General features: G+C 44.9%; 1 protein-coding gene across 1 annotated transcript; it reads right to left on the reverse strand.

The window, feature by feature from the left end:
* Window positions 1-491: 491 nt before the first annotated feature.
* On the reverse strand, window positions 492-3,989 carry LOC140120749 (RAC family serine/threonine-protein kinase homolog). The gene is made up of 2 exons (XM_072139696.1): window positions 3,565-3,989; window positions 492-2,369 (listed from the first exon to the last, which is right to left on the reverse strand). Exons 1-2 carry the CDS (start codon window positions 3,965-3,967, stop codon window positions 919-921), a joined length of 1,854 nt encoding a protein of 617 aa, XP_071995797.1. The 5' UTR covers window positions 3,968-3,989; the 3' UTR covers window positions 492-918.
* Between the last annotated feature and the right edge of the window lie 10,758 nt (window positions 3,990-14,747).

Raw genomic sequence — 14,747 nt, forward strand, 5'->3', positions numbered from 1 at the left:
TGAGGTCAAGACCATCTGGTGTCTATGGCTGCGAGGTGCGGGATGCAACCATCAAGCAGGCCATTTGCAGTGATAGAACGTGCACAAGACAACCTTTATGGGGTCAAGACCAGTGGGTGTCTATGGCTGCGAGGTGCGGGATGCAACTCTCAAGCAGGCCATTTGCGGTGTTGAAAGGTGCACAGGGCAACCTTCATAAGGTCCACTCTGGTGGGTGTCTATGGCTGCGAGGTGCGGGGATGCAACTCTCAAGCAGGCCATTTGCGGTGTTGGAAGGTGCACAGGGCAACCTTCATGAGGTCCACTCTGGTGGGTGTCTATGGCTGCGAGGTGCGAGATGCAACTCTCAAGCAGGCCATGTGCGGTGATGGAAGGTGCACAAAGCAACCTCCATGAGGTCCACTCTGGTGGGTGTCTATGGCTGCGAGGTGCAGGATGCAACCATCAAGCAGGCCATTTGCGGTGTTGGAAGGTGCACAGGGCAACCCTCATGAAGTCCACTCTGGTGGGTGTCTATGGCTGCGAGGTGCGGGACGCAACTCTCAAGCAGGCCATTTGCGTGATTGAAAGTGCCAGAGGCATCCTTCATAAAGTCAAGTCCGGTGGGTGTCTATGGCTGCAAGGTGCGGGAGGCAATCATCAAGCAGGCCATTTGCAGTGAGGGAAGGTGCACAATGCAACCTTCATGAGGTCAAGACGGGCTGGTGTCCATGGCTGCGACGTTCGGGATGCAACTCTCAAGCAGGCCATTTGCGGTGAATGAAGGTACACAAAGCAACCTTCAGGCCATTTAAGGTGATGGAAGGTGCATAGGGCAACCTTAATGATGTTACATCCAGATGCTCTTCTTATGGAGGTGGCAGGAGAAAGGGCTGGAGAATGAGGAGTAAATCGCCGTCCACCAGCATTGAATCCTCATCAACATGTAAATAAATAATTAGGAAGTATGCTGAAGAGTCTGGACATCACCGAGTTCCCGGTCGTCGTTATGACAGGATGATATTGCTTTGACCACTCTGGACACACAAAGTCAAACTGCTGGAAATTCCTCTGCAGCATACATCTGATGTGGCATGGTTCAGTGTAGTCCAGGGTCCCCTCAGTGCTTAGGCCAAAAGCAGCTGTCTTCAGGATGGCTGGTGGTTCCATTCTTCTGGCTTCTACATCTTCCCAGTTGATTTCGGAGAAGAATGGATGTCTCCGGATGTCCCCATTGACTCCCAGGCGTTGGTCCTGGTCTTTACAAAGCAGGCCTTCTAAGATGCTGACTTGATCAGAAGTCAGATACCTTGGGAAGTATGGAACACTAAATAGGACTCTAAGGCAGCGACCTATTACATATTTCCCAGGGAAAGCCGTTAGTCCTGTCATCAATCTGTAGAGGATGACGCCGATTGCAAAATAATCAACTCCTCTCCCAAAAGAAGATCCACGGATCATTTCTGGGGCTGCATATCCTGGTGTACCTGCGCAACGTCTACTTGTTTTATAAAGTACACCGGTCACAGCGTGGCCAAAGTCTGAGATCTTTATGTGACCTTCCGTGGTCAGCAGTATGTTAGGTGGCTTCAGATCAAGATGGATAATTCCTTGTTTGTGTAGGAAATCTACGCCACAGACCAATTCCGCTGTGATGAATTTAGCGATATCAGTGTCCAGACGATGCAAGTTATTTTCAATGAAATTGTGCAGGTCCCCTCTACCGGCCAGCTCCATCACGTAGTAGACAAAGTTGTTGGTGTGGAAGGCGGCCAGGCCATGGATGAGGTAAGGGCTCCTATGGGAGATCTGGAGTATCTGTCGTTCAACAAGTATGTCGCTATTTAAAGTATAGGCCAATTTGTCCACGACTTTGATGGCGGCGTTCTCTTTGCGAATGGTGTCTGTTGCCAGATAGACTTGTCCAAAGGCTCCTTGACCCAGTTTCTGGTGGAAATTGAAGCACGCCAATGATAGGGGCACTGTGGCAGCGGAGGTTTTGGGCTCAGATGACACTGAAAATTCCTCTCCTGTCTCATTGTCGACATATCTCCTGTACGTTGGTACAAACCTGGGAAACTTATCTACTAGGTATTGGTCTAGAAAGCTGCAGTCGGTGCAGTTGTTCTGGCAGCAGCTGCTCAGAGATGTTGGTAATGATCGGGGACGTTGCTCTGGTTGGTGTTGGTCTAGAGAGCTGTGGTCAGTGCCGATGTTGTGGCAGCTGCTGCTCCGAGCTGTTGGTCCAGACCTGAGAAGTAACCCTGGTGGGCTGATATCTATAGCCGGGAGATAATTGTATCGCCCCTGCACAGGCCGGTATGTTCCACTCATCTCTTCGCTGGATGTGTCACTGTGCTGCTCCTCATCTGTGTAAGATGGCGTCTTGCCTATAAAGAAGCAGATATACATGATGTCAGGGGAGAGGGACTTGATATATTATTGATAGATGGTTTATTATGCCTTGCGGTAAAAATGATTGTTACAACCAGAACATTAAATTGCACAAAATACATAGATAAAACAATAAAAATAATGTGACATAAAATAGACATAAAGCATCAGCACTATTATTCCTGGGAATTTAAGACACTTCCTCCACCTCCCCTGGTATATAGTGAATAAGTCAGTTGGACCCCACTAGATACACAAGAATGTTCCTGTCCTACACCGGAGCTGAAGGAAACGGTTACTCAGAAGATCTATCGCGGGGGAATACAGTGGATGATCAGAGGAGGCACAGATACAACTTTTGGAGCTTTCTTTGATGCAGAGCAGTTTCCCATACTTCCCCCGATCACAGCACCAGCCGTTATTCATCACCTTTCTACAATGGTTGGAATCTCTGGATGAAATACAGCTGCCCCTTACCACTAGAGAGAAGAACCAAATTCTCATCTCCGCTGATTTGTAAAAGGAAATTACATTAAAAGAGCAGAGAGATGGTAGAAAGTCCAACCTACTCATAGACTTGTTATACACATGGCCGTCCCTTCTGCTCTTATAAGTTCTTATAATTTTGTACTTGTTCTCCTGCAGTAGAGAATAACAATCCATCTTCCTTCTGCCCAAACTAATCACCATTTCCTGAGCCTCATTCACATTATGTTTTAGTCCATTGCCCCCACAGCAGTAAATATCACCATATGGCACAGTCTACATGTAACATTTCTGCAAAAAACTAAGACACCTTGTATTCTATGCTTCACGTGTTTTAGGATGTTTTAAGACACTTTTATGCAAAGGTGTGTGGCTTCAGGGAAAAGGGTGGGATCTAAAATGTGCCCAAAAAAAGGCAGGTCTGAAAAATCTGGTGCAAGTTTCTGTAATGTTAGACCAGAGAGTCATAAACTGCATCAAAATATTCCTTCAACTTTTGGCGCAGCATAATACTGCCCAGATTACACTAACACACTATGGGCCTCGGGGTGATTGTTGCCTAGAGCAACCAATCACAGCTCAGCACTTATTCTATCAAAGCAGTTTAAAAAGAGAATGAAAGCTGAGCTGTGATTGGCTGCTGCGGGCAACCAGGACACAAGGAAAGACCTCATAAAGAGATGAAGAATCGGAGGGATCTCCTACCTCTGATGCTGGTGTAGCTGAGTCCTGACATGTCACTAAGACAATAATCCTCATCAGTGATGGTGCAGGATCTGCACTGTACGAGACGTTTCAACCATTTCCAGGGTTTCAGGAGCCGGGCTAAGATCTTGTTCTTCTTTTTTGTCTTAGCTTTCTTCCCTGGTTCCTCTTCTCCCTTTGGTTCTCCAGCCTCAGTGATCTTGTTTTTCTTTTTTGTCTTAGCTTTCTTCCCTGGTTCTTCTCTCTTTGGTTCTCCAGCCTCAATGATCTTGTTCTCCTGAAGGTTTCCTCCATTCTGGTTGACCTTCTCCTGTGAACCATTTTTCAAGGTGTCGGAGCTTTGGAGCAGATCCTGGATGTAACGACATTCATCGCTGATGTAATTATTAACAAACCACGCCATGGTGGCTGCCGTGTCTCTGATCAGGGACTATAAGTAGTTGCTGTCTCTGTGGTCAGAGAGTAAATGACAGGATGAGCTCTGCGCACCGGCTTTTATAGCCTAGCGGGTGGGCGGGACTACAGAATCTTGCTCCTGATTGGTCGGTAAGTGGAGACAATAGACAATATCTTGCATCTGATCGGTTGCTATTTTATGAGCCATTGTGATGTCATCAGCCTTGGTGGAGTGTTCTATATCATTGTGATATCATCAGCCTTGGTGGAGGTTCTGTATCTTCGAGATCACTTCCTCCAGGCCCATAATTGTACAGTTACAGAAATATATATCTATATCAATTTTTATTTAAAAAATAAATAAATAATATAAATCACACAAATAATATTTAACCCCTTAAGGACGCAGCCATTTTACAGCTTAAGGCTCAGCCCGATTTTTTGGATTCTGACTTGCTTCGCTTTATATGGTTATAACTTTTGAACACTGTTACTTATCAAAACGATTCTGAGATTGTTTTTTCCCCACATGTTGTACTTCATTTTAGTGGTAAATTTTGGCAGATAAGTTTTGCGTTTATTTACAAAAAAAAGAAAATGTGATGAATTTTTTGAAAAATTTGCCATTTTCGAAATTCTAAATCATCACGTTTTCAGGCAGATAGATTTACCAGCTAAATAAGTTGCTGAATAACATTTCCCATTTGTCTACTTTACATTTTCATAATTTCTGAAATATCTGGATAATTTATTTTGACGTCACGCGGCTTGCAAATAGAATATCGCTTTTCCGGATTTTCAGAATTGACTATTTTGGGGATAAATACAGTTTTGAATGAAATTTTACATATTTAGCATCAAAACCCCCTATATAACCAACCCATTTTCAAATTTGCACCCCTCAAGCTATCAGAAACAGCTTTTACGAAGATTGTTAACCCCTTGAGATCTTCATAGTAATTGAATCAAAATGGAGGTGAAATTTAGAATGGTCATATTGTTCCCTTATACGTTCATTTAGCACCAAAATTTACACATTTCCAAAATATAAAAAGAGAAAACCCACCATACAATTTGTTCTGCAATTTCTCCTGAGTACAAAGACCCCCCACATGTGGCCGTTACTTGTTTTATGGGGGCACAGCGAGGCGCAGAAGGGAAGGAGGGCGCTGCAGCTGCCAGGAATTTAGTTTCCTCATTGGCCCCTTTTGAAGGCTATAAAATTTTCGCTTTTTCGTTATTGGGGCCATGTGACGGCATTTTTTTTGCGGGATGAGATGCTTTTTCCATTGTTACCATTTTGGGGTTGGTATCACCTATTGTTGAAAATTTAGGAACTTTTTTTGAGGGCAGGAGTAGAAAAGCATCAATTCTGTACTGGATTTTTGACTTTTTTTTTTTTGGTGTTCACCGTATAGACTAATAGTCATGTTATCTTTATTCTATGGGTTGATACGATTACGGGGATACCAGACATGAATATATTTTCTTACGTTTTACTAAATTTGTCAAACAAAACCCTAATGTGGGGAAAAATCTATAATTTTTGTATTGCCATCTTCCAAGTGGCATAACTTTGTTACGTTTTTGGCTACGGAGCTGGTTGATGGCTTATTTTTTGCGGGACATGTTGTACTTTGCACCAGTATCATGTCTGAGTACATATGGTTTTTTGGTCGCATTTTATATCATTTTTTGTGGGATTGAAAAGGTAAAAATCATAATTTTTGGAGGGTTTATAACAGTTTTTTTTTACGGCGTTTATCGTGGGGGTTCAATAATGATTTACTTTTATTCTACGGGTTGTTACGGACGCGGTGATACTATATATGTGGGGTTTGTGTTATGATTTAGACTTTTTTTTTGAGTTATATGTCTCTTTATATGTTTTGGGGGTTTGGGGCATTTTTAGTGATTTATGACTTTATTTTTTTATTGAATAACTTTTTTTTTTACTTTTTCACTTTTATACCATGGGACATGAAGAAGCAATCTTCTGATTGCTTCTTCATGATAATATTCTGCAATACTCATGTATTGCAGAGTATTATCAGTGTCAGCCTATGCACTTGCATAGGCTGGCACTTTGCCAGTAAGATGACGTCACAGACGCCATCTTACTGGCAATTCTTGCTAGTAACTCTGGGGTCCAGATCGGACCCCAGAGTTACTATAGCAACGATCGGCGCCCCCCGAAAACGGTTCGGGGGGGCCGATCGTGGGGGAAAGACCCCCCAGATACTTGTTAGATGCCGCGGTCGCGCTGACCGCGGCATCTAACGGGTTAAGCACCCGCGATCGGAGACAACTCCGATCGCGGGTGTTACACTGGGGTGCCGGCTATTAGTTACAGCCGGCACCCCGTGTTTCCCGATGCCGGTTCGGCTCTGATCCAGAGCCGAGCCGGCATAGGAGCCGTGGCGGATATATCCGCCACTGAGCGCTAAGTCACTGCGCTCCGTGGCGGATATATCCGCCGCGGAGCGCGAAGGGGTTAAAGTTTTTATCAGCAAAATCTAAACTAAAGTATAACAGAACTGTACAAATGTCCTAACCTCATGTCTGTACTGCCCCTCCAGTTACTTCATCAATGCAACGGATGCAGTAAATCTGTCGCAGCAGCTACTTGCAGGATCGGAGCCGCCACACAAATCCATCAATGGAAACTGAGCTGTGATAGAAACATTGCAATATCATTAAAAGAAAACCTTTATTGTTTAAAAGCAGGAGCATAAAAAGGTTTGTAGAAACAAAGGAAGGAAAGTTGTGCCGCCATATAGATGACCGGGACGCAACCGGCAAACCCAGCAGATTACAGGGATGTTCTATATATAAATAATGGACACAATGGGGCAAATTTACTCACCTGGTCCCGTCGCAATCCACGATTTGGATGGTCCGACGAGGATGAAGTCCGGCGCGTTTCATGAAGATCGTGCGCCCGAGTTCCTGCATCCGTCGCTTCCCCGCCGAGGTCCGCCGGTGTTCACCTTCTTCTTCCCGGTGCTTGTAAGTGCATGTCTTGCAACACAATTATAAATGTTAAATTTAGCATGTTGTCCGAATCCGTGGGGTTGTTTGACAGCCACGCCCCCCGTTTTCTGTCATGTGTAAGACGACGCGCCAAAATCCAAAGGAAATTCAGCGCAAACCGGAAATCGGACGAAAATGCACTCCGCGGACCCTTAGTAAATGAGGCCTAATAGACGACACAGAGCCGAGCATGCATGTTACTGGAGGAGAGAAGGGCTAGGGGTAAATGAAAGCTGAGCTCTGATTTGTTGCCATTGGCATCTAGAGCAATTCTGCTCAGCTGTGTATGTGTCTATTATTAGTGTGTATATATATATATATATATATATATATATATATGTGTGCGGGTGTATATACACTGCCGTGTGCTGTATAATTCTATTAAACAAACAATGTATACTCTTAGCACTTTGTATATAAACTATTGGGGTTATTTATCATTTGTTTTCCTGTGCTTTTTTGGCATAAAAATGTCTCAAAGTAGTCACATTGAGGGTTTTTCACTGCTGAAAAGTCTCCCAGGACTATAAACACCCCTTTATTAATCTGACCTAAACATAGAACTACTGCAAGGGCAGCACCGAGCAAAGCCAGAGTCATGACTAGTCTCAGAAAAAGTCTCAGAAAAAGTCTCATTCTTAGTCCAGTCCCCGCTGGTCAGAAAGTAATAATAATAATCTTCTTTTATATAGCACCATCAAATTCCATAGCGCTTTACAAATAGACCATAAAAGCATTTATTAACCCCTAGGCGCACCAGGACACTTCCTGCACGGGGACATTCTGTAACATTCTGCTTCTGGCACCGGCTTACGAACGGAGCCGGTACCAGAAGCAGTGGCTGTCAGCTGTACATCACAGCTGACACCCCGCGCTAATACCCGCGATCGGAGCCGAATCCAATTGTGAGTGTTAAGCATGACTGCCGTGTAAGGGTCTTCCCCCTATGGAATGGATCCACAGTGCCGCTTACCGGGGGATCCGATCCTCTTCTGGGCAGCCCCAAGGTCTGACAAGTGCCCCGGGGCTGCCCGATCTTCCCGGCAGTCAGACCCCTTTTTGGCGTCCCACTGTGAACTGTAGACAGTTTACACTGCTCTACAATGAAAACGTGCAGTGTAGAGCAGTGTATTGGACTTGAACCAGCAATTAGAGCATCGCTGGTTGAAGTTCAAGTCTCAAGAAGTAAAAAAAAGTTATAAACACTGAAAATAACAATAAATAAAAAAATAAATTAAAATATAAGCCCCTAAAATGTCACTTTTCCCATAAAAACACTCAATAAAGTATAAAAAATACAAACACACAAAAAAGCCCTGCTCTAAAAGGTGATAAAAAAGACCACAAAAAAAGCCCTTAACCAGATTTGTCAGCCAAAAAAAAAAAATTCTGTATATGAAAAGATGCTAAAATGAACAAGATTTTCTCCAAATTAGTTTTTATTCAGTAAAATTGAATAAAATACACAAACCCCCACATATTTGATATCCCTTCGTCCGTGACCATTTAAATAATAAAACAGAATAGTTATTGGACCTGCAAAGTGAACCTCGTAAAAAAAAAAAACACAAAAAAGCTACAAAAAACTAATACACTTTTAAAAATGCTCTAAAAAGCGATAAAACAATGTTATACACTCTAAAATAAGAACACTAAAAAGAAAAAAGCTTCTCACAAAAAATAAGCCCTAAACCAGGCAGTGTTAAGCTGTGCCAAAAGTAGAAGGAATATTTTGATGCAGTTTATGACTCTCTGGTCTAACGTTACAGAAACTTGCTCCAGATTTTTGGCACAGTATAGATCCCACCCTTTTCCCTGAAGCCACACCCTTTTTACAAATCAGCAGAGATGAGAATTTGGTTCTTCTCTCTTGTGGTGAGTGGCAGCTGTATTTCATCCAGAGATTCCAACCATTGTAGAAAGGTGATGAATAACGGCTGGTGCTGTGATCGGGGGGAAGGATGGGAAACTGCTCTGCATCAAAGAAAGCTCCAAAAGTTGTATCTGTGCCTCCTCTGATCATCCACTGTATTCCCCCTGCGATAGATCTTCTGAGTAACCGTTTCCTTCAGCTCCGGTGTAGGATAGGGACATTCTTATGTATCCCACTGACTAATTCACTATATACCAGGGGAGGTGGAGGAAGTGTCTTAAATTCCCAGGAATAATAGACTAAGCATTTATGTCACATTATTTTTATTGTGTTATGTATTTATTTTGTGCATTTTTAATGTTCTGGTTGTAACAATCAATATTCCCTCAATGGATAACAAACCATCTATCAATAATATACCGAGTCCCTCTCCCCTGACATCATGTATATCTGCTTCTTTACAGGCGAGACGCCATCTTACACAGATGAGGAGCAACACAGCGACACATCTAGCGGAGAGATGAGTGGAACATACCGGCCTGTGCAGGGGCGCTACAATTATCTCCCGGCTATAGATATCAGCCCACCAGGGTTACTTCTCAGGTCTGGACCAACAGCTCGGAGCAGCAGCTGCCACAACATCGGCACTGACCGCAGCTCTCTAGACCTAGACCAACACCAACCAGAGCAACGTCCCCGGTCATTACCAACATCTCTGAGCGGCTGCTGCAAGAACAACTCCACCGACTGCAGCTTTCTAGACCAATACCTAGTAGATAAGTTTCCCAGGTTTGTACCAACGTACAGGAGATATGTCGACCCTGAGACAGGAGAGGAATTTTCAGTGTCATCTGAGCCCAAAACCTCCGCTGCCACAGTGCCCCTATCATTGGCGTGCTTCAATTTCCACCAGAAACTGGGTCAAGGAGCCTTCGGACAAGTCTATCTGGCAAGAGACACCATTCGCAAACAGATTGTCGCCGTCAAAGTCGTGGACAAAGCTGCTTATACCTTAAATAGCGGCATGCTCGTAGAGCGACAGATCCTCCAGATCTCCCATAGGAGCCCTTACCTCATCCATGGCCTGGCCGCCTTCCACACCAACAACTTTGTCTACTACGTGATGGAGCTGGCCGGTAGAGGGGACCTGCATGATTTCATCGAAAAGAACTTGCATCGTCTGGACACCGATATCGCTACATTCATCACAGCGGAACTGGTCTGTGGCATAGATTTCCTACACAAACAAGGAATTCTCCATCTTGATCTGAAGCCACCTAACATACTGCTGACCACTGAAGGCCACATAAAAATCTCAGACTTTGGCCGCGCTGTGACCGGTGTACTTTATAGAACAAATAGACAGTGCCCAGTTACACCAGGATATGCAGCCCCAGAAATGATCCGTGGATCTTCTCTTGGGAGAGGAGTTGATTATTTTGCAATCGGCGTCATCCTCTACAGATTGATGACAGGACTAACGGCTTTCCCTGGGAAATATAAAATAGGTCGCTGCCTTAGAGTCCTATTTAGTGCTCCATACTTCCCAAGATATCTGACTCCTGATCAAGTCAGCATCTTAGAAGGCCTGCTTTGTAAAGACCAGGACCAACGCCTGGGAGTCAATGGGGACATCCGGAGACATCCATTCTTCTCCGAAATCAACTGGGAAGATGTAGAAGCCAGAAGAATGGAACCACCAGCCATCCTGAAGACAGCTGCTTTTAACCTAAGCGCTGAGGTGACCCTGGACTACACTGAACCATGCCACATCAGATGTATGCTGCAGAGGAATTTCCAGCAGTTTGACTTTGTGTGTCCAGAGTGGTCAAAGCAATATCATCCTGTCATAACGACGACCGGGAACTCGGTGATGTCCAGACTCTTAAGCATACTCCCAATTTAGTTCTTTACATGTTGATGAGGATTCAATGCTGATGGACGGCGAGTTACTCCTCATTCTCCAGCCCTTTCTCCTGCTAAGTCCATAAGAAGAGCAACTGGATGTAGCATCATTAAGGTTTCCTTGTGCACCTTCCAACACCGCAAATGGCCTGCTTGAGAGTTGCGTCCTGCACTTCGCAGCCATAGACACCAAACGGTCTGGACCTCTTGAAGGTTGTCTTGTGCACGTTCTATCACTGCAAATGGCCTGCTTGATGGTTGCATCTCAAACCTCGCAGCCATAGACACCAGCTGGTCTTGACCTTACAAAGGTTTGCTCGTGCACCTTCCCTCACTGCAAATGGCCTGCTTGATGGTTGCCTCCCGCGACTCGCAGCCATAGACACCCACCGGACTTGACTTCATGAAGGATGCCTCTGGCACCTTCCATCACCGCAAATGGCCTGCTTGAGAGTTGCATCTCGCACCTCGCAGCCAAAGACACCCACCAGAGTGGACCTCATGAAGGTTGCCCTGTGCACCTTCCAACACCGCAAATGGCCTGCTTGATGGTTGCATCCTGCACCTCGCAGCCATAGACACCCACCAGAGTGGACCTCATGGAGGTTGCTTTGTGCACCTTCCATCACTGCAAATGGCCTGCTTGAGAGTTGCATCTCGCACCTCGCAGCCATAGACACCCACCAGAGTGGACTTCATGAAGGTTGCCCTTTGCACCTTCCAACACCGCAATGGCCTGCTTGATGGTTGCATCCTGCAGCTTGAAGCCATAGACACCCACCAGAGTGGACCTCGTGGAGGTTGCGTTCTGCACCTTCCATCACCGCAAATGGCCTGCTTGAGAGTTGCATCTCGCACCTCGCAGCCATAGACACCCATGGGCTTGACCTCATTAAGGTTGTCTTGTGCACGTTCTATCACTGCAAATGGCCTGCTTGATGGTTGCATCCCGCACCTCGCAGCCATAGACACCAGACGGTCTTGACCTCATGAAGGTTGCCTTGTGCACCTTCCATCACCGCAAATGGCCTGCTTGAGAGTTGCATCCCGCACCTTGCAGCCATAGACACCCACCAGAGTGGACCTCGTGAAGGTTGCCGTGCACCTTCCAACACCACGAATGGCCTGCTTGAGAGTTGCATCCTGCACCTCGCAGCCATAGACACCCACCAGAGTGGACCTCATGGAGGTTGCGTTCTGCACCTTCCATCACCGCAAATGGCTTGCTTGATGGTTGCCTCCAGCACATCGCAGCCATAGACACCAGCCGGTCTTGACCTCATAAAGGTTGTCTTGTGCACGTTCTATCACTGCAAATGGCCTGCTTGATGGTTGCCTCCAGCACCTCGCAGCCATAGACACCCACTGGTCTTGACCTTTGACATCATTGATGAGAGGAGTATTGTCCTAGTGAGATTTCAGGACTCAGCCACATCAGCATCAAGAGGTAGGAGATCGCTCGAAATCTTCATTTCTGTATGGACAGCCAATCCCAGCTCAGTTTTTATTTTCTTTTTAAACTGCTTTGGAAGAATAAGTGCTGAGCTGTGATTGGTTGCTCTGGGGAACAATCACCCCAAGGCCCATAGTGTGTTAATGTAATCTGGGCACCAAAAGTTGAAGGAATATTTTGATGCAGTTTATGACTCTGCTGTACAATTACCGAAACTTGCACCAAATTTTGAAAGACCTGCAGTATTTTTGGCACAGTTTAGATCCCACCCTTTTCCCTGAAACCACACCCCTTTTCACACAATTCATAAAAGTTTATTAAAGCTGCCTAAAACACGTGAAGCATAGAATACAAGGTGTTTTTTGCAGAAATGTTACATGTAGACTGTGCCATATGGTGATATTTACTGCTGTGGGGGCCATGGACTAAAACATAATGTGAATGAGGCTCAGGAAATGGTGATTAGTTTGGGCAGAAGGAAGATGGATTGTTATTCTCCACTGCAGGAGAACAAGTACAAAATTATAAGAACTTAGGAGGTTCTGGAGGATACACGGAGTTGGAGCAGAAGGGACGACCATGTGTATAACAAGTCTATGAGTAGGTTGGACTTTCTACCATCTCTCTGCTCTTTTAATGTAATTTCCTTTTACAAATCAGCGGAGATGAGAATTTGGTTCTTCTCTCGTGTGGTGAGGGGCAGCTGTATTTCATCCCGAGATTCCAACCATTGTAGAAAGGTGATGAATAACGGCTGGTGCTGTGATGGGGGGGAAGGATGGGAAACTGCTCTGCATCACAGAAAGCTCCAAAAGTTGTATCTGTGCCTCCTCTGATCATCCACTGTATTCCCCCGCGATAGATCTTTTGAGTAACCGTTTCCTTCAGCTCTGGTGTAGGACAGGGACATTCTTATGTATCTAGTGGGGTCCCACTGACTAATTCACTATATACCAAGGGAGGTGGAGGAAGTGTCTTAAATTCCCAGGAATAATAGTGCTGGTTGTTTATGTCTATTTTATGTCACATTATTTTTATTGTTTTATCTATGTATTTTGTGCATTTTAATGTTCTGGTTGTAACAATCATTTTTACCACAAGGCATAATAAACCATCTATCAATAATATACCGAGTCCCTCTGCCCTGACATCATGTATATCTGCTTCTTTACAGGCGAGACGCCATCTTACACAGATGAGGAGCAACACAGTGACACATCCAGCGGAGAGATGAGAGGAACATACCGGCCTGTGCAGGGGCGCTACAATTATCTCACATATCATCTGAGCACTTTAGGTGCTGATACAATAAGCCACCACAGCCGAAACCTCTGTGGAAGAAGCCGGCACCTCTGCACAACCATCTACTGCCGCAGTGTCTCTATCATTATTGTGCTTCAATTTCCAGCAGAAACTGCGTCATGGAGCCTTTGGACAAAACTTCCTTGCAACAGACACCATCCACAAAGAGAACGTCGCTGGATGGGAAACACAATCGTGTGAAAATACCGACTCACTCAGGGACCCAATTTTCTACACAATATTTCTCTGTGGTCTTGTTGGCTTTGGCTGACAGTGACTACAAGATTATAATTGTGGTTATTGGGGCCTATGGAAGTTCTGCGGATGCAGCGGTCTTCAGGGCTTCCAGAATGGGTGATCGGCTTTGCTCCCACCAGCTCATCGTGCCAGAGCCTAGATGTCTACCTTCACATTATCACATTATTCTTCACAACCTTGTTCGGATGGTGAAGTGGAGGGGACACATCCAACAGTGTCTATCCCCCCGGACAACACTCTCCAAGGACGACCTGGAGTGGCAGGACTGTTTGTTTGTGATCAGTTTGCCTGCTACTTTCTTGAGAGGGTGCATTTCCCTGGCAGATGGATGCTATTAGAGGATGTTGAGGCTCTGGACTATTAGATTTAGCTTAGCTTAGTGTTTTTATTATTTTCTTATTTTTTGTTTTGGTTAGTGTAGTGTAGGGTCTCGCAAGAGATGGGGCCCCTTGACGAGGGTTGCGAGCTTAAAACTTCCTTGACCCATTATTGATTTGTGGATTTTGCACAACAAGATTGAAAATAAGTCAAAGGAGTTAACCAAGACCTCATCACCTATATACTGCAGGGACTTTGATAGGGATTTTTATGCAGGGCCCCAACAGCCCTCTTGACTTTTGTAAGGTGAGTCCTAATTAGGCGTGAATAGTATACTGTAAAGTTATTGGTCATCAGCACATTCTGGGGAAAAAACAATAATTAATTGTGCTCAGTTCTCAGAGACCTTGTACACAGATATTGTTTATACTAATTTCCTGAGAAGGAGATAAGTGGACTCCAGAATCATAATATCATGTAGCATCGAGGACAGACTGGCTTCTCATTAAATGTCAAAGGGTATTAGCTGATAGACCAGCAAACAGGTTACATAAAATGAAGTTTGAATCATGACATTAACTTGACAATGGTCAGGGAACATGGCCGCTGTATCTAAGATGGCGGACAGTAGTCAAGATGGCGTCC

Source organism: Engystomops pustulosus, chromosome 3 (assembly GCF_040894005.1).
Source record: "Engystomops pustulosus chromosome 3, aEngPut4.maternal, whole genome shotgun sequence".
NCBI classification, from domain to species: domain Eukaryota; kingdom Metazoa; phylum Chordata; class Amphibia; order Anura; family Leptodactylidae; genus Engystomops; species Engystomops pustulosus.

Coding starts and splice junctions, on each gene's coding strand:
- LOC140120749 (XM_072139696.1), bottom strand. CDS start 3,967: ATGGCGTGGTTTGTTAATAATTACATCAGCGATGAATGTCGTTACATC. Junction 2,370..3,564: donor CAGCTACACCAGCATCAGAG/GTAGGAGATCCC, acceptor GCTTCTTTATAG/GCAAGACGCCATCTTACACA.